At 49.0% G+C, this 22387-nt stretch overlaps 1 protein-coding gene across 1 annotated transcript; it reads right to left on the reverse strand.

Moving 5' to 3' along the window:
* Positions 1-3299: 3299 nt before the first annotated feature.
* Positions 3300-21608, reverse strand: LOC113480848 (transmembrane protein 151B-like). Its single transcript, XM_026850054.1, has 2 exons — positions 21535-21608; positions 3300-6601 (listed from the first exon to the last, which is right to left on the reverse strand). The coding sequence occupies exon 2, from the start codon at positions 6566-6568 to the stop codon at positions 5171-5173; it is 1398 nt and encodes a 465-aa protein (XP_026705855.1). The 5' UTR covers positions 6569-6601; positions 21535-21608; the 3' UTR covers positions 3300-5170.
* Positions 21609-22387: the final 779 nt, after the last annotated feature.

Here is a 22387-nt window from a genome sequence, read left to right on the forward strand (position 1 = left end):
GGAGGGGCGCGGGGAAACCGCCTTATCCCCGTTAGGGGATGGAGAAACTGAGGCACAGCAAGCTCACAGAATTCCCTCCCAAACCCTGATCTTCACCCTCATCCCCCCTCCCCAGCCATTTGCATTTCTGATAGGAATTCCTAGGGGACTGGAGCAGCGCCAGGAAGATTTCATGACTGGAATGGAAATGTCACTCCCTCCCCAGTGCCTCCTGCCGTAATGAGGCGGCCGGGAGGGGACACTGACAAGCCCTTGGCCCCAGAGCCTGCGGGAAGCCTGGGTGCTCTCGGGGACAGGAAATCGTGACAGGGCTCTGTCACTGTCGTGATCCTGGGCTGGGTTCTGCGCCAGTGTTTGCTCAAAGCTTCGCGTGCGCTTGCTGTGGCGGCTCCCTCTCCCCCGTGTATCCATATATACCCATCTACCCGGGCGCGGCGTGTTTCTGCGCTTACTCATGGCGATAGCGCCTTCCAGAAAGTAGCTACTTCTGCAGATTTTAGTTGTCTCATGAGAAAAAATAATGGCCGCTAGAAGAACGCTGTGTTTCTACGGCGTTTTCCTTCTAAGAATTTCCTCTAGCCTTACAATTACCGAGGCTTACAACACCACACTGGCCCTGTGGGCTCAGGAAACGCTCCGCTCTACAAGCGGTAGAGAGGAGGCACAGGCAACCGCCCCGACTTGGTCAAGCTCGTCCAGGGAGGCAGCGGCCGAGAGAGGCTTGACTCCACACTGCACGCCCGGAGCACGCCTCTACCCCAAGAGGCATGTTGTTCATAAGCGGTGATCCCAAAGGCTTTGGGAAGAGGGAGGAGAAGGGGAAGGGAGCTTTTATCTGCAAAGAGGAGTACCCAATAGAAAGTTGTTGTATCATGGCACAGGCCAGACTCTGGGCTGGTGTAAGAGAGCAAAGCTTTTCTGGAAGCAGTAGACCAAAGGGAATTTTCTCCATCAGGGGATCTGGCTTCAGTTCTTCTGAGAAGGGCTTTGTGTTAACAGTGATAGGCAGGAAGAGCCATATGAAAATTGGACTGAAATCCTGCACGCACTGCCAGTTGGAGTGCAAACTGCTGTGGGAAAACTTACAGAGGAGTGCAATATTGCCATGCAGAAACCAAAGGAACTGGTGAATCTGAAATGCTTTTAGGAAATGAAGACAAATAAACTCTCTCAGCCTCCTGTGCCACTAAATTAAGCGATGTGGTTTTGTCCTACAGGCCGTAACACCAGCGACAGTGCTTGGTGCTCATGTGCACAGGACACAGCACAGTGGCTTATAAATAAGTTGGTGCCTCCCTGGCTTATGTCCTTCCCTTACTTCTGTTGCAGTAGTGTGTTGTCACATCTCACCAGACTTGCTGGGTGGTGTAGGCATGTTCTAGAAAATGCCTGAAGAGCTGTGTGATAATCAAGAGGTGAATTCCCAGTGCTGGGAGACTGCTGGGGATGAGAAGGAAAAAGGAAGAAAGGAAGAGAGGGAGGGAGGGGAGAGCGAAGGCAGGAGGAAGAGTATTTGCTGGACTTCCTCACCTTCCTCTGCTGTTCAGCCTCTTCCAATTACTGAGATCCAACAGGGCAATGATGGGTTATCCCCGTGAGAAATCACCCCAAAACACCCATTTCCACATGAGAAGCTGTAGTCCTAAAAGTTCAGCACAAGCTGCTGACGCATGCCACTACTCCATTGTCAAAGCAGTCAGTCTGCACATGGATACCAAATCCCTGTGTTTTGGATCGGGTGTTTTCCATGGAGCTGCCCGGTTTGCACTTGGATTTGAAAACCTGTCCTTGAACTCGGGAATTGAAGACCAGCGTTATCCCCTCCATTGCTAGGGGACAGATCCTTCATTCTGCATCAGGAAGCTGCGGCAATGGCAACGACAATGACGAAGTGGCATTCAAGAGTCGCAGGAGTAGCTCTGCTCTATGGTGTAGGAGACCCAGGACGGCTGTTCAGGTGCTTCCTGAGTGGGTGATCTGTTGCAACCATCATGTTCAGCCCCAGGCCAGAACAGGAGCTGCTCCCAGATTTTCAGTCACCACCAGAGGCTACAGCAAGTGACAAGAGGGAGCTCCATGTGTGTGAGGGCTTTTGCAGCTTAGGGATGGCTTCTCAAATAAATGCCCCAAAGCTGGGCCAGAACACAGGACATGAAGAAGCAGAAACCCTCTGGGCTTTCCAAACCCTGCCAAGGACATGGCTTGAGAGCTGCTGGATATTGCAGTGGCTTTTGAGGATACTGAAAAGGTTAAAACGGGCATAAACCATCTCCATTCTCTGCCCAACCCATCATAATAATGGGATTGCCAGAGCTTGTTCATGCCGGATAATAATACTGTTTAGAGTGGCCACTTCTGAGGACCCAAATATAACTCTCCATCTTGAAATACATATGGGACTAAACTGGCCATGCCAAGATCTTAGACATGGTGTTTAAAGCCACAGGTGGCTGCAGCAGTTCACAAGAAGACTGAAATTCATCCTGCCTGTGTCTGGGCTAAGCTTGCTGTAACTGAGTTATGCTGCTCATTTGGGAATTATCTTAGCTGCAGCTGAACTCTGTTCTCTTTTAATTTGTATTATTCTACCATCTCTTCCTTTCTTTCTTGTCTTCCTCCCCACCACCTCCTTCAGTAAGCAACTGTGTTGAAATATTCCAGCCTCTCTGTTTCGTGAATTTTCAGCCTCCTCCAGCTCTTACATTTTCCATATGTGCTGGTTTTAACTTTCTGTGTGAATGAAGAACAGGGAACCATATTAAAGACTTGCATTTACTTCATCTTCAGAATACAAGTAAATCAGTAATGAGTCTGAGCTTTGAGTTCAGTCCTGATCCCTTCCTAGTTCCCAAACTCTCCTGGCTCTGCCTGGGGGTGGTAGGTGGCACGGTGTAGATGGAGGACTAGGACTGGGTCACTGTAGGGTGGATCTAAGTTTGGATTTTTCTCTAAGTTTCAATGTTATCCAGTTTGGCCCCAACCCAACCATAATCATTACCCTGAGCCCAAACCTGGTTCCTCCATGTGTCTGGGATGGTTATGCTTTTTTAGAGGTGATAAACTAACACATCATATGTGTTATCTATCTTTTGTGATAAATGCCAAGCTGTCAGAATGAAAATGTCACATAAATCATACATAAAGTGTTTACATTAAAAGAGATCGACTCGTACGAATTTAAACAACCTTTCTGATTGTGCCGTCATTTGCAGCAGGTTAGCCAGGTACTGCCAATGTTTCAGTTTCTGGAGTTGAAATAAACACAGCACATCAAAACGGAGTCATCAAACCAAAACAAAATGTATTTAACATGGTGCAACAGTCAATGCCATAAGAAATCACCATATAAGTATGGAGTTATATATAATCTACACATACTGATATGACTTTACAAATCTCATATTACATGTAAATACACACAGAACGGACTTGGGAGGAAGCATTTGTTGCAGCCCCTCTGGGGGCTCGGTTTCTTACCTACTTGCTGTAGGGTGTGACAACACTTTGCTTTTGAAAGTGACTGTATTGCGATCGTATTGCATTCTCCTGTGAGTCGTGGTGGATAATAATCCACACAAGAAAATGGTATGGGGCTTGCTCAGCATACGACCATCCCTTGTGGGCTGGGGTTTTGGCGGGTGCGAGGTCCCTGGCAGGTCCTCAGTGTGGCCATAAGCTTCTTGGGTCAGTCCCTGGCTCTCAGGAGGCTGCTGGCCAGGCCAGGAGGGCAGCCCACAGCCCGGCGTGCAGTGGTCTGCTCCGCCAGGACCAGACACCTCCTGGGTTTGACAATGCTGGGACTAATTCTGGAAGGTGCTGTACCTGCTCCGGGGGAAGCCTTGCGGGAAGAGCCCGGAGCTCCAGCAGGAGCGGCCGGTGGGGCTGGCTCCCAGCTGTGCCTCCTGCCCCGGGCTGGGGTGGCACCGCATCTAGCTGGGAAGGTGGGAAGGCGGCAGTGGGCTACGGGCCAAAAGCCCTCCCCACGGCACATGGAAAGCTGAAAGATAACAGAGAGCAGTCCTGCAACTGCTCTAATAAATGCTGTGGGTAGAAGAGCTTCCTAACAACTCCAGACTATTCGTGGGAGGGTTAATACCATATTTACCTTTTCCCTCGCCAGCCCCTCTCCCCTTGTCAAGCCCATGCTGCTTTGAGCAAGTAGTAGGAATGAAACAACCACAAACCAGACCCACAGTCCTAAAAATAGTGGCACTAACAGGGCACTGATCTACATTATGGCTCTCAACAATTGCTAACAGGGGTGGAGCTGGACAAGGGTAACTACAGCTGGAAATGCAGCAGTGTCTCTGCTGCAGACCAAGCAGGGCAAGGTGAGCAAAGGGCTTTTTGCTTTATTGGTGTATGTCACTGCTCTGGAAAGAAAGACCTCAGCACTCTTCAGGGGCATAGTCTGTGGTGGTGTCAGCAGTCAGTGACATCTGTGTCACAAATACCTTATTTTTGCCCAATGGAAGGCAATTACATGCTGAAAGACATCCTCACCGGCAAAACCACAGAAAAATTGGGAAGCAGAAGTGAGAAAACTGTAAAGAAAAAGGAAGATTAGGGTAAAACAAGAGGAAGAGAACATGAAGAAAGCAGAGAAAAATATGACAGAAGAGGAGGGCAAAAGACTCAAAATAAAATAAATAAAAAAGCACCTCATTTGGGGTTTGCAGGACGTGACTCAGTGCCTGCAAATCTGAATTCTCTTGACTTGACTCTGCCTGGCCACATGCCTTTTGCCTTGCTCTGAGTTTCTTACCTTGCAGGGCACCCAAGAGGGCAAATACACTGCAAAGCACAGGCTTTATAAATCCTTCAGCAGCAACAGCGGTCAAATGCTGTGACTGAAATGCAAAAAAAAAGATTGTGGGTGGGATGAGAGGAAAGGCAGGGAACTGAGAAGCAGAGAAAGGGTGAGGAGTGAAAGAGCAAAAGGAAGAAGGGAACAGAAGACTAGGGAGACCAGCTGAAGGGGGGGAAGAATCTCTCAGAAATGAGGTTAGCTGTTGGTCAGAGTGACTATGTCCTCTTATAATGGCAGGGGGGAGAGCCGAAGCTCATCCTGCTGACCTGCTGTGGAGACCGATGCTTGCAGGCTCCCCGCCGGTGGCACCCCTGCAAGCCCTGTCCTGGGGCAGAGGAGCTGAGAAACCATGGAGGCCTGTCACAGAGAGGTTTCTAGACAGGAGGAGCGCCTGACGTAGAAATGCTGCCCATCGTGCCCCTCTGGCCTGTGCACAATCAGGACAGGGAAGAAGCGGGCGTCGTGGTAGGTTGGGGGGTTTTCATTGACAGCCAGCTGGCTGGAGTAGGAGCAGCACTGCTCGTCCTGGCAGCCCCGGTCTGCGATGCTGCTGCTGCGGCTCCTCCAGAGGCCTGTCCTGTGGGAGCCATGGACACGGCAGAGGGAGAAGCGGCTGGTGTTGAGGGAGAGGCGGGAGTTGCCGCTGCAGCTGTGGAAAGCGTGGCGCGAGAAGATGGAGGAGGTGCTGGAGGCACGGTTGCAGCGTTCGCAGCCATGGGCCGTTTCGCCATACCGGCACACCGCGTAGCTGTTGTAGGCTGGAGAGTTGGCCAGGTCCATGAGCATGGCCTCCGAGTAGCTGGGGATCAGCTGCCGGTTGGTGCAGATGTGCCACTCCAGCTCGGTGCTGTCCTGCGTGGCGTCTCGGGGCATGCGGTACCGGTACAAGGGCTCCTCTGCTGCTGTGGATGCCGTGTACTCCAGGCCCAGCAGCTTCTCCACGTGGTAGTGGACATAAGCAGTCCGATACTCTATGAGCACCCTGAGTGGCCATGAGATCATCAGGATAGCTGCTACCCAGAAAGCATAGTGGGACACATACCATGGGAGGTGATCTGGGTCCCCGTAGGCCATCATAAGCTCTTTAAAGTCCACGTTTTTGAGCTGCATGCCTTCCCTCACCTCCATGTAGTCATCCAGTCCCTCGATCTCTGTGAAGAAGTGAGCCCTCTGAGTCAGGTAAGAGTTCTCAGACTCAATGTTAGCAAAGCTGAAGCACTTGGTGAACCTCAGCTTGGTGGCTGTGTAGCTCTCCAGGCCCAGGAGCTCCTTGGAGATGTCCTTGTATCCACAGTGAGAGTAGTCAAACTCAGCTTCAGCCACGTGGGTATTGACCCTCTCGTGGTAGACCTGCGTGGTGGTGTAGGCATCACCGTTGCGGTACCGGGTCACCTGCCGGGTTCGCCGCACAAAGTGGTAGCTGATGGCCTTCCACCAGATGCATGGAGTGGCTTGCTGCATGCGGTTGATGCATTCGTAGACACTGTCCACGTCTGCCTTGTACTGCAGCTCTCTCTTGACATGGCAGTGCCAGCACTCCACCAGGTACACCACGTACAGCATAGAGAGGAAGGCCAGTGGGATATAGACATAGCCGTCCGAGCACGGGCTGTCATGGTAGATCATGGACTTGCCCTTGAAGGAGCTATCGAAGCTGAGCTTGGTGACCCGGGCCAGCTGACACCAGGCCACCGCACCCAGGCAGCCATACATGAGGATGGAGAGGAGGAGGCATTTCCAGTGGGACTCTCGGCACATGCAGGCGCTCAGGGACTGCTTCACGGGGCGTTGCTTCAATCACACCACCGGGGAGGGGGAGAGAAAGACAAAGAGAGAGCAAGGAACCCATCAGTCACAGCACTTTGCATAATGCACACAGTGACTGTTGCCTTCAAGACTGTGTCTGGCTTCACTCTCGACCGTCTGAGGACTGGGACACCACCCTACTTAATATAAATGGGAATATAAACAGAAACACCCTGCCAGGGACAGAGGTCTCTGGACAAAACCCCTTCCTTGCCTCCTCCTGGCTCTGGGGAGGGAAGCTGTTCACACAGCAGTGACTCGCTGTGCCCGCACCCCAGTTGGACGGGCCCCATCTCAGTGGGCAAGACAGGTCCCCATCTCTTTCTCCCTGCCTGGAGCCAGCATCATCAACACACCCTGCCATCTTCTGAGGCCAAGAGGGCTCCGCAGCACGTGAAGTGTGGGGCTGTGGACTTGCCCCTTTGCTTTGCAAGTGCTCAGCGCCTGTGTTCCCACACGGTGCTGCTGGGGACGCTCAGGAGCAGCGTCCACCGCAGGGCTGTGGCTCCATGGGTTGTGCCAGCACAGAGGGACCAGCACTTTGTGGAGCTGGAGCTGCTGCCTGACTCAGAGCTGACTCACACCCAACCCTGAAACCTACCAAATGATCGACACCATTTTTCTTGGAGGTGAGCCATCGGGAAAATTACTAGATTCAAGTACATTTAGTTGAAAAAATTGTCAGGATTACAGCACAGTGCAGCATAGCTTCAGGCTGGTTAGAAGACTAGCTCCGACCTAAAATACGTGAAAGCTTAAGCGTTGAAGCTAGGGGTGTATGCGTGAGTACTTAAAATGTAGCACATCCCTCTCTTTCAAGTCCCAAAAGTCGGGCTGGGAGTGGGGCTGGAGTTTGCACTCCCGTACTCCCACTGCATCGCCTGAGCCGGTATGCTTGCAGTCCTTACCCCAGCCATGGTGCAGTGAATCAGCTGCATTGTCATGCTATGTTAGGCTACAATAAAAAATGCCAAATCGAGCCAAGCAGCTAGCGGAAATGGAGTTGTCTCCCTGCAAGGAGCATCAGCAGCATGAATTACATTACTGGCTGGCAGCCGCCCATCTGTAGAAAGTGCGTGAAGCAAGACCCCCCGCTGTCCTGGTAGGTAATGCAGAGGGGTGTCTGCATCCCTCCTGTTACTGCCATCCTCTGCCTCCCCCCTAACTCTGGGGAAATGACAGCGAGAAAGCAGATACACACTGAAGTTCATGCATCATCATGCCCTCTGCTGAGCCTGATTTCATGCAAAAATAGAAGCACATTGTTACTCCTTCTCCCAGGGGGCCACATCTAATGCATCAAACTGCTCCGTAGATGCCAACAGATGATAGGTTTGGGAAATGTCTTCTCTTTCTTTCCCCATGGATAAAGTTCTCCCCTATTATAGCTCATCTTGGATCCACAGCAATTAGGACTTAGTAACTAATCTGGAACCAGCAAGGAATTTAAGGAGCAGCATCTTACGACTTGGGAAATAATAGCACAGTGCCACTAGAAAGAAGAGTTTACTGTCTTCTCTATGAGATGGAAGCATTGGCATCTAACCTTGCAGGGCTATCAGGTCAGATTTAACACTGCTTTTTTTTTTCTTTTTTTTTTTTTTTTTTTTTTTTTTTTTTTTTTTTTTCTGGGACAGAGAACCACTTCTAAGTAACTATAGAGGGTTTTATGGCTTGCTGTGAGCACTGCCAAACTAGACTTCATGGGGTTTGGTTTTGATTTCATAGCTTCTAATCTGACACTGTGTAAGTGCAGAGTAATTTTATTGATTTTAGGGAGCTACATCTGTATTCATCTGCAGGGACTAAGGGCAGGATCTGGCCCCTGATTCTTCCTGATGCATCCAGCAGGAATCTGTAAAGAATTTCTATTCTTATCCCAAACCTTTCGTATGTGTGGATGTGTCAGAAGAAAGAATAATTATTCTGGGCTGTATTCCCTTTACAGTGGCCAAAATAGGTGTTGAGAAGCTAAGTGCGTTATAAAGGACACAGTACCTAACTTCTCTGTAGGCAGGGCGGTGAAAAGACCTTAGTATGGGTAAGAATAAGGCCATTTTCCTTAGCGTTTTGCAGGAAACCTTGAGGAAAGCCCCAAAGTAGCTTCAGGCAGTCCTCAAATCATCCAAAAAATAACTATGGCAGTTTTGGGGGAGAATCCCTGAGTCTACGTGCAGTCATGGAGAGTTTCATCTCTTGAAACTCTTGTCAAATACCCATCACTCTGTCCCAGTGCATTACTGCCCCAGTGTAGGCTTCTGCCCCAGCCATACACTGAACCTTGGGTCACAGCCCCAGGCTCTCCCAACTCCTGGGAACTCCACTGGGAATCATCGTCTTCTATTCTTTGTCTCTGCTTGACATGGAGCTAGAGCTTTTAAGTGCTATAGTAATGCAAAAATATGGACTGTAATGAAGAATAGCAAACCTTTACCCTTTTTCTCCCCTAAAGGTTTTCTGAGGTGAAGAAAACTCTAAAAATGAACATCTCTCTACTCCAGTCATTGGGACTGTGCAGAAGAAAAAAACTGGACTATATTCTAGCACAGGAATTTAAGTCCACACCCAGATTTCCACAGGTACTTATAATGTAAAAATCGTTTATGGTTAATACTGTGAAGAATACCAGTGGACCCAGCAAAAGATGCCCAGCAGGTGAGTGCTTAAGTACTCCATGCAGCTCTGGGAATCCTGATTTTTTCTATGATTTGTTTGAAGAGCTGTCAGCCTGGCCCTGGGCACAACCATGCAAGAGGGCTGGCCCATGTAAGTTAAGGTACTATTTGCCAAAGGCACTGCAGTCCCCACCTTCCCTTTATCTCACTTCTCTTGACTAACAACTCTGCTCTCTGCAGCGATGTGGTCCAACTTCCAACTCACAGCCTGGCTTCTGTCCAAGGGGTGATTCAGCCAGCCCTGCTGGTTAGGGCTATCAGTGGCCATATCGGAGCGGGCAAATGCCTCTTAATGTGCTTAGCTCCATGAAATGCCATCTCCCATTTCGGGGAAGAGATGGCTCTGGTCTCACCAGTCCTGGAGCAGCACCAGGCTGGGCTGGCAGCAGCTCAGAGGCTTGCAAGTCCAAGATGACACTTCTGTGTGCGTCCTCTGGAGACACTTCAAAAATGGTCTTCAACCCACTGCACTCAAAGGGCTGGATCAGCCCGAGCCACGTTACCTCCACTATTCCCACTGCAGCCTGTAAAAAAGGCAGCTTCTCTCCTCCTTGCATTAGTGAAGACATGCAGTCATAGAGCCCACTGCCACATCTGTCTGATTCACACACCTACCAGTCCAGTTCAGCAGGGCCTTCATGTTCAAAACCCTTCAGGAAAAATACTATTATTTTCTCCTGTCTCTTCTGACCCACTGTCTCACACCCTCATTTGTTCCTAAGCAGATCCCACTCTCCACAGGTCCTCAGTTATAAAAGGCTCTCTCTTCCAGGGTCTACTCCCACAGCTGTTCCTCCTGTTTCAAGTTCTGAATACATTCATCTGGCCTATATCCCCTAATTTCTCCATCCCTTTGCTGAAATATTATCTAACACAATTATACTATTAGAAACACTTATTAGAGGGTTTGTAAGAAAGACATGAAATAGAACATAATTACAATAAAAGTATCAGACATTCAAAAATCTAATAAGGAAATATATCTTTCCATCTCTCTCTGCATAACAAATTCATTAATATGTTAAACCAGTGGCTCCCAGCCTTTATTAATTAACATACCACCTTCTTGCAAGCATGATGTCTGTGGTACTACTTGGAATTTTTTCCTTTCCAAGCATAGTGTTTCAGATCGAAACAGGGCAAGCTTGTATTTCTGGGCAAGTACAATAAATGCTGAAGGAAACTAATAATTTCCATGATAACTTGGGGCCAGCCAGCAAACGGGAGTTGCATCCTTTGAGGAATACGCAGGATCTGTGTTGTTTTGTTGCAGAACAAAAGCATAACCCCTGGAAAATTTTAACAGAGAAACATAATTGAAGAAAGCGAAGACAGAGAGCCTGACAGAATGCCAGAGCCAAACAGACTGTCCCAGAACAGAGGGAGGCTCAGCCACCAGGCACTTTGCCTGTGAACTAGGACTCATGGGTTTGGGTCTCTAACCCAAATCCTGCTTGTTGGGGGCTTTGCTTTGCGCTTTGCTTCCAGTGGTGACCTGAGAAGCTTCTTGACAGAAGATTAAATGAGACCCGGGTTACCCAGAGCAGCTGTGGCTGCCCCCTCCTGGCAGTGTTCAAGGCCAGGTTGGACGGGGCTTTGGGCAACCTGGGCTAGTGGAAGGTGTCCCTGCCCGTGGCAGGGGGCTTGGAACTAGATGGTCTTTAAAGGTCCCTTCCGACCCAAACTGTTCTCTGATTCTACAACCACTTCTGTCAAAAGGGATGGCTTTGCCAAATCAAACACTTAATCCAAAAGGTCCCAACCAGCTCTGATGACAGTAACAAATTGTAAAAATCTCCTGGTTTGAATGGTATGCCATGAAGAAGCACAGCCGAGCTGTCAATATTATTGTTTATGAATTCCAAGTTGCGTTGAAAACACACACTGTAAATAATGTCTTGCTACACTCTGGCATGCAGCTGAACAGCTTTCAAAGGCGTCCCTTCTCATTGCACCTGACTGGATTGGACACTCCTGTTAACTCTCACCCAAACTATCCATAATCACAAGCCAAAATTCACTTTATTCTTCCACACTTAAAAACAACGACAAAAAATATTTCCCAAATTCTTTAGTAGATCTCATCATGAATGATAAAAATGCCACAGGCAAGAGGTGGCGAGTGTGGGGAGGGCTGAGGGCGCCCATGCCGGCAGCCTATTTCCCAATAGAGGGGAACAAATAGTCTGTGAGGTCCAAAGGAACTGGACCAAACTATTCTGGAGTCACAGTCTTTAAAGGTCCAAAAAGCCCCCAAGGTTTGGGGACAGCTCTGCCCCAAGCTGTCCCTGGCCCCAGGCAGTGCTGCTCCGTGTTTGCACTGGGGTATTTTGGACCGTCATTTCCAGAAAGCTCAGGCAGAGTGAAGGATCTGTGTACCATGCAAAATGAAGAGGCAGCTCCACATCCTCCCATGGTCTGTTTTCTGTCTGGTGGCGTGGAGCCTTTCGAGACACTAAATGATAGATGCTATTTAATTTGTTGCTGCAGTTGCTGGAAAATAGTCTGGAAAGTCCTAACTGCCGACAGAGAACTGGAATTTCAACTGACACCTGTAGCAGACAGGAGTTTCCAGGCTGGCAACATTTCGATTATTTCTCCTTCAAGAAAGTTCTGTGCAAAACTTAGTTTGCAAATGATAAAACATCCAGGCAGTGACTGAAAGGGCAATTGCCTTCAAAGACACCCTCCAACAGCAGATGCCCAAGATCAAAAGCAGGTATGCAAGGACTGGTGTGGAGCCTCTCTCGCACAGGCACACCCACCCAACAGCAGCCAGGTTGGGTTCTGGCTGCAGCAACTGTAATTAAAATCATTTAAACGTGCTCTGTGTTGTAGCAGCATGCAGATTTGGGCTGTTAATCAAGCCTGGTTTAAAGGGGTGGAGAGAAAGCAGAAGGGGAGTGCATAGTCAGGCATGTCCCCTGCTTAGCAGCTGGAGCCGAGCGTGCTCTGGTGGCAAGAGCAAAGGGCTGGTGGCCAGGATTTCGGCTCTCTTGACCCATCCCTTGACTCCCTGCAAGCGACCAGCATTAAGACACCTGCAGGTAAGTTGGTAGCTGGTAACCATCCTAAGTGAGCCTGCAAGCAGCTGCATTGGGGGTGGCTAAGAATACAAAAAAATTACCTCCCCTCAAACCCTGATTTCTTCTTCAAAAGTATATTTGATATGTAAGATGGATGCTAGAGAACCAGAACAACATATTTTGGGGGGGAGTAAATTGGGCTTGTGTCTCCAGGTCTCTTCCTCCTGATGAATTAACTTCCCAGGGCACAGGTCGAGGTGGTCTGCGTGTCCCTGGTCTTCCAAGCAAGCCCCGCCATTAGCAAGAGGAAGAAGGGCCATGCTCAGAGAAGCCCAGACTGATTCCATCAGCCCAGGTTTTTGGGTACCAAACCTGAAACTCTGGTGCCTCTGTTTTGCCCGTGATGAGTCACTGCTTTTGCTGACCTCTGGATACAAGCAGGTCTGACAGCAGGACTCAGCCACTAGCCATGTGGCTGTCCCTCGGTGTTGGTGGGGATACTTATGATATAATGAACAGATGGTTCTTTAGGATTTACACGTAGCCATAGAAATTTCTCCTATCAACTTAGCAAGACTATTCTGGATCAGAAGGTTCAGCTTCCATTACAGCCCAAACTACATTTACACTTTGACTGGGAGACACTTACACCTTCTCCCCATAGCTTCTTATCTCACAGGCAATGCAATTTCACTCTACAGTCCTATGTACAGCCCAGTAACTAGTGGTTGGTAAAAGCTCATCTTCCATAAAGACACTGCTTTGACTGATAAGAATAAAAGAAATTAAGAACCTGCAGACCCCTTTGTAATTTGTTCTGGTGATGAAATTTTACTGCCATTGTAATTTTGTCTCACTTCAGCCTCCATTCATGGCAGCAGGGATGTCCGTTCTCCGGGTGATGAAAGACTCCTTTCATATGACTGCCTTCTCCCTCTGAAGATACTTCTCCATTCTAATTAATTAGGCACCTCTCAGCCTTCTTTTTGACAATTTAAATGGGTCAAGGTCTTGGAAGTCCTTCACTGCACTGCCCTAGCTCTATTTGGTGCTCCACTCTCTCTCCAGCACCTTGAGATCCTTCTTAAACGTGTACTCTCCAAGTGGATACAGGACCTCAGCACTTATTTCACTGGTTTCATACCAAAACATAAAATCACCTCCCATTCCCACCCAGTCCCCCTTTCTACTGTCTCCAAGAGCTGCATTAGTAGATTTTTTGCCCAGCAACCACCCTGGGAGTTCATGTTCAACGACTCACCCACTTTGTTCCCAGGTATTTTTTGAGTTACTGTTTCTGAGGACAGCTGAAGGGTTGGCTGCGCTCTCCACCCTGAACTATGTAATTTAGGATTTGGCTTTGGGTTGAATAATGAAGTTATCAAACGAAGCAGATCCCTCTGTAGGACTGTGTTTGTCTCATCATTACAGACCAGCCTGCTAAAGTTTGTGCCAACTGTAAATGTTACCAGCAGTGATTTGATACTTAATTCCAGTGGATAGTGTCAAATCTGGTAATTATTCCTGTAGCACTCTGCCAATCTAATGGCTAAATACCCCATTAACTTATACAAGATGACTGTCTTCACAAAGCCAAGTGTCAATCATAAAACCAAGGCTGTGGGCATTATGTGGACATCAAGGTGCTCCTCACACTTCCAGTGCGCACTGCCAGGAGCAATCCCACACGCAGCTCTACATACAACACTAAGAGAAACCCTCCCAAAGCTTCAATGGAGCACATTATCACCTTGCTTGCTGCTGCTGTACGCTCTTCATCAGTAGCTAGATGTATTTTACTCCAGAACTAGCTGTATGGCAGTGTGGGCTTGAAGCATCTCTTCTTTTTCGAGCTGCCTCAGTACTGCTTACAGCATGCAAATGGTTACAGTGACAATGATAAACCCGTTGTTCTGTCCACTTCTGATTTTGACTGGCAAAATAAATTTGAACTGAAAGTTGCCAAACTGATCCCAACAGAGGGGAAGAAATAGTCTGTGAGGTCCAAAGTCACAGTCTTTAAAAATTTTATATACAACTTTGCCTTATGCTTACTCTTTCTCCATAGCTCCCTATTGATAAAATGGCTCTTTCCTCTTTTGTCGGACTTCATGCTCCAGGCTCCTTGAAAACTCCAGTGTGAGCTGTATGAGCAGAAAACATGCTGCCACAGCATGAATTTATCCTAACGTTTGTTTTGTGGACAGTTTGAGGCCCAAGTTTGACTGTGTCTGGTTCAAAGCCAGATACCTGGGTTCCCCAATTCTAAAAGCATTAAAATTCTCCTTCAGCAAAATCATGCCAAAAGCATTTCCTCTCCTTTTAAACCCCACGTGTGAGTATGTTTGCCCTTGGTGGCTGACTTCAAGATCTGGAATTTTGCTGAAGCAAAATGCTATCAAGTCTAAAATGAAAGAATGAGAAAACAGAGGGTAGTGAAGACGTGGCCTGAATGGAAATAGAGAAATGAGGGGGAACACAGTGGGTGCAAAGCGGTGAAGGAAAAGGACAGCCTCGACATGCTCTGAACACCAGTGCCCCCGAGGCTGGGGGAGGGTGCTGGCAGGTGAGGACAGAGACCAGTCAGCCTGGGCAGGGGCAGGAGGGAATCAGGCCCAGAGAAAGGACCTGCCCGAGGATCAATGGGGGGAAGCACTGAACCTGACAGCACCGAAGCACTGTATGAGCCAGCGGTCCTCATGGCCCATCTATGGCCTGGGAAGCAGCCTCTCCTGCATGGCTGCTTTATCGCTGCTGGGAACTTCTCCAAAAACCAGATGCCCTGATCTCCCCACAGCCTGGAGGAGTGGGATAAGGTTGTGCCAAATCGGGGCAGCAACTCCCACGGAGGTGACAGTGTGCTGCAGGGCTGACGCCACAGCTGTGTCTCAGAGAGATGTGTGGCATCACAGCATGCTCCTGCTCTCCACCAAGACCTGGCTTCAGGGCTACAGGGTGACTTTATCACTGTCTTCAACAACAAAATGATCCCACAGCTTGGGATTATTCATGTGAGCAAAGAGTAAATCTTCTCTTTTTTCCTCTTTTATTTAGGAAGAATAATCTTCCTGTCCAGGGGAAAAAAAGAGCAGGTGAAACACTGACAGAGGACTGGAAGAAAAGAATTAAAAGTAGAGAAGAAAGAATTTTAAACGGTGGATAAATTAACACCAGTCATAATTGCATTTGCCTTTGTGGATTTATGCTTGTGATGAATATATTTCAGTGAGATACATGAAAGGGAAAGAATAATCAATAACCACAAGTCACACACTTTGACAGGTGGTGACTTGCCTGGATGAAAGATTTTTGTCTCTAACTGTGACAGACTCTTCCATCTTGGTCAACACAGGGCAGTGGAAAATGTTGTACCTCTTGACAGACATGGCAGGACATAACAGAGAGAGGACCACGGAGTCCTTGCTGGGCAAGCCCTAGGCTGTGCTGTTAACCATAACTGAGGTGAGCTCAGACACCAGCACCAAACTCTGGCGCTGAGAAAGGCTTCACCCTTTGTGCAGTGGACAGAGATGATGCAAGAAGAGCAAGGAGATCTCTACCCCCTGTCCCCAAGCAGCCACAACACATGTGGGTGCAGATATCATCTTCCAGCTCCTGAGGTGAGCCCAGTGAAAGACTGTCCCAGGAAGGCTGGGGTGACCAGGGAGAAGACAACTGCAGAAGAGTCAGAGTACAACCTCTTATTGTTTTCCACAGCCAAATTAATTCCTAGGTCAGATACTAGTTAGTACAGTGAGGAAGGAACCTGCAGGGATGTGCTAGACCAGATGTTGGTGTATGATGGGTAGAAGTGCTCCTCCACCATGTGACACGATCTGGGCACCGCATGAGGCATCAGTAATAAAGCCTGGTGAGGGAAAAGGGCAATATTACAACAGTCACTTCATAAATCCCCTCCTGGGGAGCCTGAAACAAAATCCCCCCTGCCATTCATCTTGAATGGCAAGAAGCCCATTACCCCTAGTTCATGCTGAGCCAGTAGCAAGTGCTCTCAGCATGGCTGCCAGCATGGAGGGAAAGGGGAATATAAGGGATAGAAGGCAACAGAAAAAAACATTTTGCATCAAAGAGAATTTTTCTCCAGTCCTTGAACACATAGCACATTGGTTGATGCACATGTGTTTTGGATGCACCATTTGCTTTTCTGCCCATGAAACTCCTGTGAGAATGAAAACTTCCTACAGGACGGGGCAATGATGTCAATGCCCAGCAGAAATGCTGTTACTTGGTTTAAAAAGAATAACCTGCATCCACTCCACGTGTTTGTAGTGTCAGACTCAGGCTTTTGCTTCAGCAGTTGCCCTCCTGTGGTGAGCAGGGATCGCTTGGTTTCACATTGTTTAAATCCCTGCGGAGATTTAATCTCCTTCCATCAAGGGAGCTGTCAAGGGGGAACATCTCAGGGTGGGAAGGTGCACAAAATGGTAGCATTAAATCCTCTCCCCAGGAGAGCCTATCACAGGACAAGAGAAACCATGAAAAGGCACAAATCTTGCTGATTCACCTGTATTTCAGATGCTGAAATACCATACAAAGACAGCCTGTTATTTCACACCATTCACCCTCATGAATTCAAGCCACCATCTGAAGATGAGGAAAGCAGAGGTCAGGACAGAAGGAGCCTCCAGTCCTCTAAAATGTCAGATTCAGCTATAGCTTTTGCAGGATACTTTTTTGAGTTCTTCAAGCAGAAATAAAGGAAATCCCAGAAAAGAAAGGCATTTGGATCCCAGCCAAGATATACACTGCACATCACAGCAGGATGGGAAAGCTACTCACTAAAATACAAGGGTACGTATGCGAGTGGCAGGAAGAATTAGGGCCCAGACACTTCCACAGGTGATGCTCCCACATCCTGCTCCAAGGAAAGCCATGCAGTTACATTTTCAGTGCCAAAGAATCCTAGTGACAAAGTGGTCACCAAGTGAAAAATAGAACTCTCAGCTATTTTAGTGGCAGCTTCTTACAAGCTCACAAAAATGCTACACTAACAGAATTATCCCTTTTTCCCCAAAATTGCTGATGTTACTGCCACTAGCTTTCAACTCAGCAGCAACACAAAAAGCGTATTCTGGGAGAAGAGGATTTTTCCCAGTAATGCCAATGCTGGGAATGAGTTCATTAGGGAAGAAAAGCTGGAATTTGAGCTGTCTCAGAGCAAGAGATTAGCTCCAAGAATGGTTAATTTTTCAACACTTTAAGCACCCATCATACTTAGCTCCTATTACTCCCCCACCTTGAGTATCAGAGGTTCCTAGTAGACACAGGGTAAATTTTACAGGTATAACAATGTGGCTTACCTCAACACTTGGCATTCAACTGATAAAAGCATCACATACCCTCAGGAAAGTTCCTGGGATGCAGTTCCCAGCCACTGCCAGATGAGCGAGACCAAGTGATTGGCCCGAGCCATAGCCTGGTGTTCTGCAGCTTGCCTCATGCCTAGCCAGCCACTTGCCCCACCACCGCAGCCAGTGGCCAGCCCCAGGTGGGGCTGGTGCAGGTGCACTTGACCCTGGTCCTGCACTGCAGGGAGCTCCTGGAAGGGCTGACGGCAGCACGCATCCGTCCGTCCATCCTGCAGCTGCGGAGCGGAGCGATCCTCACCTTGGCAGGAGCGGGCTCCAGTGTGCTCCAGCCTGTGAAAACCAGACCCAGCTCCCTGCACCCCTGGGCAAGCCACAGGGGACACAGAGGTACCATAACCCGGGGGGATCAGCTAGGTGTGACTTGCTGAGGGCACTGGTGTTCCTGGCAGCTTCACTGACACAAAGGGAAAACTGACACCAGCCAAGGGAAAATAGGAGGGCTGGTGGGACCAGCTCCCCTTGCTTCAGTCCGGCAGGGATGGGTCAGTGGGGAGGGGGGGAGAGTTGCTACCTGCCAGCCTCTGTATGCTTGACAAAGTCCCAGCTGGGTTTAAGAGGAATCCTGTAATACCTATTCTGCACCCACCTTTGCTCACAAGATGCAGCTTTCCAGGGGTGCGAGAGGAGCGAGTGGTGAGAGGAGGCTGGCAGTGCTCAGAAGGTTTTTTTTTCCTGGGCTGTTCAAACAAGCAGTCTGCAGTAGTGGATGTTAGAGCCATACTTCAGTGGTGCACTATATCTGTCCCTGCCCATTCCTGGGTCCCCAGGATGGCAGGTGCTGTCCCCACCCTTGAAAAGTGCATGTCCTGTGCCATTGTCAGCATTGCCACAGGTCCTGGGTGTCCTGCCCAACCTTCCCTCAGTCTCAACATGGGGAAGTGAGGGACTGACCTAGAGCCAGGCTGGTCAACAGCCATGGACTGGTTTCCCTGAGGGGGGAAAGTGGGGAGCCAGGAGGAGACAGCTCTGTGAGAAGGAAGCCCAAGGAGTGTTAGTTTCTCACCAGCTATTTGCAGCCCAGTCGGTGAATGCCTCTGTTTAGAGACTTTGCAAATGATTAAAATAGTTCATTAATATGAATATCATTTAATCTTTGCTTACTCTAAAGGAACACCTTGAGATATAAATGGGGGATAGAAACATCTATAATATGATCCCGGACTGATCCAAGCTCCAGTGAAGTCTGGGGGACATCTCTCAAAGGGAACTGTAAATCAAGCTTTGTCCAGAACCACAAAGTTTTATTTTTGTTCTCCCATATTTGCAATGCTGTCCTTTTACCTAGTAAAATCAGAACAACATGGCTCTGTGATCTGGCCCCTCAACCTCCTGCCTTCCCATTTCTCACGTGTGATCTCCCGGTCAGAGCCTGCCAGCCCCGCAGCGCTGGGCAGCCGCAGCTCAGGCTGTGGCCGTGCCAGGCCCCGCACACTGCTGAGCTGAGCATCCCTCACAACACCACCCAGTCACCGCTCGAGCTTCTGCTGCTCTGTCAGACTCAGGGAGTGCATTTCCCCATCTCTGCACCTTTTTGAACACAGCTGGGACCTCAGAGCTGTCAATTTTTTAAATAATGGTGCTCCTGTTAAGATGAGGTAGTGTCCCAGCAGCTAATGCTTCCCTGTGAGAAACATGGTTTCATCATAAATATCACTTCTCCCTCTTGCTTCTCTCTTCTCTCTCTGCGACACATTCTGCAATAACATGTGACAGCACAGCAGGTGAAAGCTTCACTGGAAATTCATTTAAACACCTAATGGTTAAAAGGGAACCTGGGAGCCAGGACATCTGGATTTTATTTCTTGATTTGACTTTGACCCATGGCATGGCTTCATGACACCTTTTCATACCTCCCAAAGACACTGAAAAAATAGCATTTACAGAATGCTTTCACATAGGCATTGCAGCAGCACTCTCTGGGAAGGTGTCTCCTCTGCAGGTGAGCTGTCTCATCCTGCCACTCCAAGTACCAGCTGGTGGGAACCAGGGGATTTATCTCCTGCCCTGGCCTGCTGACAGTCCCTTGTAGAGGACCATGGCACACAACAGGCCTGCAGACATACTGCCACTCCCACCTTTATGGCACATGCCCTCACTACCCCCTTCCTTCACCAGGTACTGGCACTTCTGGCTGGCCTACCTCACCTCCAGGCAGCCACGAGGGGCTTGTTCTCCATCTTTGTGGTCCTCAGAGGGACTCCCATGCTGGCTGGACCCTGCTGGCAGATGCTCTCACCCCAGCCTCCGTGGTGCTCCACGCTCCCCCTGACCATCGCAGGGTCGGGGAGATGGCCCAGCTTGTGCCTGTGGGCGCTCAGGCCCTTCCAGCTCTTGTCCTCCAGGACACACTGTGCTGGTTTGCACGATCTTCTCAATGTAAGATGTCGATGCCTCATGCTGAATCACTTTTGTTACCACACCAAACGGATGTTGTACTCCACAACTCCCAGTCCAGCTCCTAACAGCAATCAATTGCATGGGTATGAAGAGGGCCTTTGGCCATAAGTGCATGGCCACAGATCATTCCTTTCCCACAGTCAAATACACCATGACCTGCAGAATTCTCTGAGTCCATCCTCCTCCCTGGTAAGGTCAGGTTATGCAGATGCCACATTTGCAAGTCACCCCGAATACCCACCATTAGCTTCCCTGTCAGGAGCATGATCCTTCATGACCTGTCCTCTGCCCTTTGCTGCCAGCTCCCACCAGTCCCCACTCTCACCAGCCAGCTGTTTCCAGCCCCTGTCTCCCTCAAGGCCCAGTATTACCAGTCTTTCCTTAGCAAGGCCTCTGCTGGCTGGATGCTAAACTGGGATGTGCAATACCTCAGCCATACGGTGCCACGTGGGAGTTGGGATTTCCTGTACGGTATTCACCTGATGTAAAGTTACAGAAGTTAAAAGCTTGGTCATTTCATGGGGCATAATCCTTTCTGTCCTCTCCTGGTGGCACGTGTGGCACCATAAGAGTAGCTGCCAGGTACACCAGACACCACTTCACAACCTTAACTCCGCTCCGGGAAGGCTGCCAGCCTGCCGGTGCTGCCGAGCAGCCGGCTCCGTGCGCAACCAGGCTCCTCCAGCCCTCCCACTCGCCATCTGTCCTGCCCGTTTCAGGCACTCTTCTTCCTTGCTTTTGCGGCTGCAGACGAGATGTGCTGTGGGCAGAGCGGTCGGCGATGAGAGAGGAGCTGGCATGGGCAGCTCTTGGCAGCAGCCTCTACCCCTGACTGCACCGTGGGCTCCTGGGGTGCAGGCAGCACCCCGGCTGTAATACCTTGTCAGCTATTCTGTGTGCTGCTGCTTAAACAAAGTTACCCCGTTACAGTTTCAGGTAGTTAACAAAGGCGTTATAACAACCGTGACCTCAACAAAGTTTCATGACACACTATTTTTAACTTTACATTTGTTAAGCTCAGAGGAGCCCGATGAATGATTAGAGTCTGAAAGTGAACTCTTGAGTGAACTATATTTTCCATGATTAGAACTTAAAAACTAATTAACTACTTAACCATGCTCTTCCAAAAAGTAGAACTCCTGCTGTAAGTGAAAAATCAAACACCACCTTATCCATAGAGTCACAACAGTGTCTCTGTAACAACCGCAAGGGCCTTACGGAGCTGATGGTAGCTCAGCTACCCTGTGTTAGGACACGCCTAGAAACAAGCCCCACTCACTATGGACTGCTTGGGGACATTTCACTCTTTTTAATCTCCATTTCCACAGTGTCCCTGGTCACTGGCAATGATCTGAGCTACTTTCTTCCAAGGTGTAAAACAGATGAGAGGATGCCTTGTGCTCTGTTCCCAGGGAGAAGATGCCTCCTACCTCACTCTTGCAGTGGCTTGCACTGGCTGAAAAGCATCCATGGTATCCACTCTTCCCTTTTAGAGGGAGATCAACCCGTGGGGTCTCTGAAGTGAGAAAGGGAGAAAAGGAGAGCGTTTGGGGCTTCCAAACAGTGTGCAGACTCATTGCTTTGCCACTGCTCTCAGCTGACCGCCTATCCACTTGAGAGACAGTGTAAGAAACCAGGTCTGGAGGGGACCTACCAGCGAGTCACCTAGTCTCCTTCTCCCAGGAGGTAACATCTACATACTTAACAGCTGTTTGCCTAAACTGTCCTTACAGCCTTTCAGTGGTGGAGCTCCACAAGCTCCCCAGTTGCTTCAGCCAAACCTCCATTAAGAAAATTCCCTTGCTCAAGGCAGTTGGGAAAGTCAGCTGGAAGGAGCGACTCACTTTGGTCTCAGCCACAGTGCCAAGGGAGCACTCTCTGCTGGTGAGGACAGACGATTTTGCCAGTAGAAGCCCATGCATCTGGAGTCCGGGCTGCCCTTCAGAGCTCAGATACAGCCACTTGATGTTTCCTATCTATTTTTTTAAACTCTTGACAGCTTCTTGTGTGAATTGCAGAGAAGGCAGACAACTTCAGGACACCAAGAACAGACATGTGATCAGAAGATAAAGTGGGACAATGAAAAGAACAAAAGCAGAAAAAAGGATGTGATGCCTCAGCATGGATTTTCTTATGACAGGATCTGCAATGCAAATATTGCCTGGAACTACAGGATCATGAAAAAAAGCTTTCAAGTTCCTCCAATTCCACTACTGCTGGACTTATTTCTTTGTCTCTGTGAGGGAGACCATTTGGATCAAGGAATGAGATGGATTCCCTGGT

This window comes from Athene cunicularia, assembly GCF_003259725.1.
Source record: "Athene cunicularia isolate RWA chromosome 5 unlocalized genomic scaffold, athCun1 chr5_part1, whole genome shotgun sequence".
In the NCBI taxonomy this organism is placed as follows: domain Eukaryota; kingdom Metazoa; phylum Chordata; class Aves; order Strigiformes; family Strigidae; genus Athene; species Athene cunicularia.

Excerpts from the sequence above, each read along its gene's own strand:
- LOC113480848 (XM_026850054.1), bottom strand. The coding sequence starts at position 6,568 with ATGTGCCGAGAGTCCCACTGGAAATGCCTCCTCCTCTCCATCCTCATG.